This window comes from Berghia stephanieae, chromosome 15 (genome assembly GCF_034508935.2).
Source record: "Berghia stephanieae isolate SIO BIC M18660-M18661 chromosome 15, UCSD_Bste_1.3, whole genome shotgun sequence".
Lineage (NCBI taxonomy): Eukaryota > Metazoa > Mollusca > Gastropoda > Nudibranchia > Aeolidiidae > Berghia > Berghia stephanieae.
In genome coordinates, this window is record NC_088374.1 from 7,181,431 (window position 1) to 7,186,430 (window position 5,000).

Below are 5,000 nucleotides of genomic sequence, written 5' to 3' on the forward strand. Positions count from 1 at the left end.
AATACCACATTTAAAATCGACTAGCTCATAAATCATAGCTAATTCATAGCATTTACGAACACCCGTTAAAAAAATTAATATTTCATTTCGTTTAATTACATTGAAATATTACCAAGTGATGAAACTAAACTGATATAAAACTTGAGTATTTTTATATTGTACCGCAATATCTATTCAAGGTGCTCAAAGCGCTTTACAAAGGGGGATCAACAGCATCACGGAACATATACAACAAGACATGACATGACGCCTGTTAGGCGATGTTTTTCCCCGACAGAGACAACGCTGTTAACGGCCAGGTATTCATTTTACACCCGAGTGCGATGAGAGAATGTGAGTGAAGAGTCTTTTCACAAGGATTCAACTATGCGCCGAGCGCGGCTCGAACCTAGGACCTTCCGATCTGAAAGCGAATGTCATGCAGCAAGACGACATAGGCGCACAACAAAATAACAAATCTAGTGTAGGAAAAATGCGTTAAACTTTATAGAAGTTTCATTGTTCGTGTTGAGAGGTTCTTTAAAGACCTAAAGGAAAGTTCATTTCTCTCCCCTAATGATCTTAGTAAGGATGTTGATATGATAAAGTAATATTATTATTATTATTATTATCATTATTATTATTATTATTATTATTATTATTATTATTATTATTATTATTATTATTATTATTATTATTATTATTATTATTATTATTATTATTATTATTATTATGTTTGTTATTTACCCATGAAAATCGTCTTAAAACCTTTTATCCTAGTGTCAATTTTTTTTTCAAAAGTTATGAAAAAATATTGTTAGGTAAAGCCCCTCCCGCCACTGCCTTCCAACCTTCTCTCCTGCCTGCACCACTCTTAATCATCTTAACTACGCCACTACCACATCATCTCATTCATCTGTGGTGTTTCAATCATCCTGTTTTGTTGATAAAGGGGAAACCCGAAACGTTCATTTGATCTGTTTTTGTCAATAAATTGAAGCTTACATTCAACTTCACGTTATTATTTATTGCTAGGTAAGCCGGCTTTCCTTTTATTAAACTGTCATCAACATCACCACTCTGACGCCATTGCTTCTGTTTATTTCCAAACCCAGCCAGCCACCTCCCTGCATGCCTTTATTTATCGACGTGTACTTATTCTCATGTCTGACAGCCCAACTTGTTATGGCCTCATTGTTGTAATGAAGATATTCGATACTAATTCCAAATCAACGAAAATATTATAGTTGTCCATTACACCGATGTAAACCCCCCCCCCCCCCCCAAAAAAAAAAAAAAAACCAACAAAAAAACAAAAAACAAAAACAGGCCCTTAATTGCCGTTCGGTTGTCAGACCTGATCTAGATTGTACATTGGTTTACATCCATTTTTTGTTTCCCTCTCCTCCCCCCCCCCCTCTCCCTCCCTCCCTTGCATCCTATCCTTTCCTCAATCTGTCAATCTACTTATCATTGCTCCCCCACCCCCATGACGTATCCATCTCCACTGTTTTTCTTCATCCGCATTGTATTGATCCATTGTATATATTATCTGTCCATCTACCCCCACCCCCACCACCTTCATCTAACTAGGTACAACAAGCTACATTGATAGGCCCCCCACCAACTCCAGTGGCGGCTACAGTTCCAGCATCGATAGCCTCGGCCCCCACCATCGCCAACCAGGTAACTAGTCGTGTATTCATTCATTCATTCATTCATTCATTCATTCATTCATTCATTCATTCATTCATTCATTCATTCATTCATTCGTTCGTTCAGTCTTTCACAATTTCATTCATTTTTCCCCCATTTATTTACTCATTCAAATTTAATCTCTAATCAATATTTCTTTATTCATTAATTCGTAATTAATTCATCATAAGTCATTCATTTATTTAGTCATGCATTCTTTTTTCATTTATTACTTATTTATGCAGCTCTTAAGTGAATTTTCATTCATTTATCTCATCTGAAATCCATTTATTCAGTCGTTCGTCCATTTGTTTATTTATTTGCTTAATTTTATTTTTTTAAAAATTTATTTATGTCCATCATTAATTTATTCACTCTTTGACTCACTCTCTCAAACATCTATCTACCCACTAATTCATTAAATTTTTCATAAAGTCTTTCATTGTTCAATCCATCCTTCCATTGGTCATTCGTTCTCATGGCGCATCGCGTGCAGATCTTGTTAAGTGTTAGATTGTTGTTGTCTCACACGTATGGGTAGGCTGGGCTGGACCAGTTGTCAATTTCAGAGAGAGAAAAAAACCTTTTAGATTTAATAATAATAATAATAATAATAATAATAATAATAATAAAAATAATAATAATAATGTTAATAATAATAATAATAATAATAATAATAATAATAATAATAATAATAATAATAATAATAATAATAATAATAATATCATAGGAATAGGAACAAAGAAGGAGGGTTATCTTGGGTATTCGTAGAGTGAAACGAACAATTAAACACTTGCTATCCAGGCTTTAACTTCATTTGGCATTGCTTGCTACCTTTTAGACAGGATTCTTGCCATTTCCCATTGTACATCCAACCCGTATCAAACGTCGACCCAGCTAGGCAGTCATTGCCAGACGGGCCATAGATATATAAATAGGGAATGAGATTAGCGGAAGAGTAGCGTCCCTTGATTCGACGTCACCCATAGTCTGTAACGTCACCGGCGGAAAAATTATTAGCGAGAGAACGTCATGTTGGTTGTGCGCATGCGCATGCGCACAACCAACATGACGTTCTCTCTCTAATGACTTTTCCGCCGGTGACGTCACAGACTATGGGTGACGTCCAATCAAGGGACGCTACTCTTCCGCTAATCTCATTCCCGATAGGAGATTTCTCCTATCCGTATTGAAAATCCTTTTTGATTTTTTTGTTCGCTCCAGGTCCCCACGTCCATTCAGACTTCAGCAGGAGCGGTTAACGCAGCCTCCAATTGTTCCACCCTCTTTGTGGCTAACCTGGGTCAGTTCAGCTCCGAACAGGAACTCAAAGATTTGTTTAGCAGGTAAGATAGAGAATACAGTTGATAAAAATTCTGAACCAAAAGTCAAATTTAAGATGAAGGAGATGATCAATGAGAAATATACTTAAGAAGCTTATATATACCACGTGACCGAAAGATAATTTAAAAACGGACAAGGATATATTCTAATGCATTTTAGAACTAATTGTAGATCCACTGAAAGATAAGCAAGGGCATATATATATATATATATATATATATATATATATATATATATATATATATATATATCGTACTTTTGGAATAATCTATTGGCTTTTATAATATTTTCCTTTACAGTTTTGCAACATATTCATGGATGACTTTTCATAATTTTCAAGAAAGGAAAAAAAGTCTAAAATGTTTTTTTTTTAAACGAAACAATAAATTTTAAATTGAAAAAGAAATAGGAAATAGATATCTGAATACATGGGAAAGGACACTGACCTCAAAACTAAACATTTCTCTAAGTTACGATTCGTCATAGACTGACAACGTTCCCAATTGATCGCATTATCCCCAAACAAAAGGAAACACCACTCATACCAGATCCCATCAGTCACGAGTTTACAATGCTTACCTCACCTCGTTTTTTTTTCCAAGCACCTTACGATCCAAATATGGAATTCAATGCTTGAAATAAATTTAAAAAAAATTAAATTAATGACCCAATGGAATTTGACAGGGATATCGATAACATCAAAGTAGGAGCCTAGGCATGTCCTTGTGTTCTCACCACACTCAAAGTCGTGATTATCTTCGATGCATGGGAGTTGGGACTAATAAATGACAAGACAATTACAAATAATCGCAAGTGGATGGTATATTTATTTCCCACTGACCCTTCGGCCCAATCAATAGTTGTTAAGAAACTTGACTTAGTCATATCTGCAAAGAAAAAATAAAGTACAATGGGATAGACTAGTGACCTGTCCAAAGGTTAGCAAGCAATTGTAGTGCTTAGTCGGTTTAATTACGATGAACTCTTGACTTGGCTGTGTGGGAACTCCTGGCCTCCCATAGTGGGCAGGGAGATACTTACTCTGTCTTCTATCCCCCTAAATCAGTGGGCAGGGAGGTACTTACTCTGTCTTCTATCCCCCTATATCTGTTTTCCAATATGCTGTCTGTATTTGTCTTGGAATGAGATTACTTGGTTTTGGCCTGGCCCTTGTCCGATACCCTATCTGGGAGGGAAATAATCAAATGCATAGTTAGAGTTTTGGTAGATGGTATTTTATGTTTTGTAAATCATCTCTCTGTTACGCACCGTATTATTTTTGTTTTACACCCACACACCCACCCACACCCACCCAAACACACAGACACACATATGTATATATATATATATATATATATATATATATATATATATATATATATATATATATGATTTGTAGGCATTTGAATGTATTCTTCTCAGTGGGGACCTCTGCTTTTGCCAGAATGCAACATTTTGGTGATCTCAAACTCAGTACACTGATAGTGCTCTCTTGGAATCTACATCTGTTTACTGTCTGAACCAATTCCCCCTTTATCTTACTTTTTATTAAGTGCTTTAATAGTAATTCTATAACTTTTTACTATCCCATTTTCTTCCATTTTCCTGGCGTCGATATGACCTAAATGTGTCGCAATCGCCACAAAACCATTAAAAAACAAACAAAACACACTCTGACTTCAAGAGCCCCATAGTTACGAAGCGACGTGCTTTCTTCTTCCAGTTTGCAGGGGTTGCCATATTGAATACCACATCTCCATGCATCTCGGTTCAACGCATCATCTTCCTCCAGGCCCAGTTCTTTCATATCCTACTTTACCTTATCTCACCATCTAGTCTTTGGGTGTCCCTTTTTCACTCTTCCCCGCTATTTGTAAGTCCAATACTTTCCTTCCCACGTAAGCTACTCCCTCTCTCGTCTCTTTACATGTCCGAACCCCGTGCTGCTATGTGGTCTAGTGGTATGACACTCGCTTTCGGAT

At 36.2% G+C, this 5,000-nt stretch overlaps 1 protein-coding gene across 40 annotated transcripts in view; it reads left to right on the forward strand.

The window, feature by feature from the left end:
* The window catches only part of LOC144960484 (uncharacterized), a 389,259-nt gene that overhangs the window by 373,652 nt on the left and 10,607 nt on the right, over nt 1-5,000 (forward strand). For 38 of the 40 annotated variants that reach the window (XM_078893600.1, XM_078893615.1, XM_078893622.1 and 35 more), the window contains 2 exons: nt 1,573-1,665; nt 2,899-3,020. In XM_078893600.1, the coding sequence (XP_078749726.1) occupies nt 1,573-1,665; nt 2,899-3,020 (215 nt within the window). The remainder of the gene's footprint in view (nt 1-1,572; nt 1,666-2,898; nt 3,021-5,000) is intronic. The other 2 variants (XM_078893639.1, XM_078893638.1) reach the window with 1 other exon arrangement.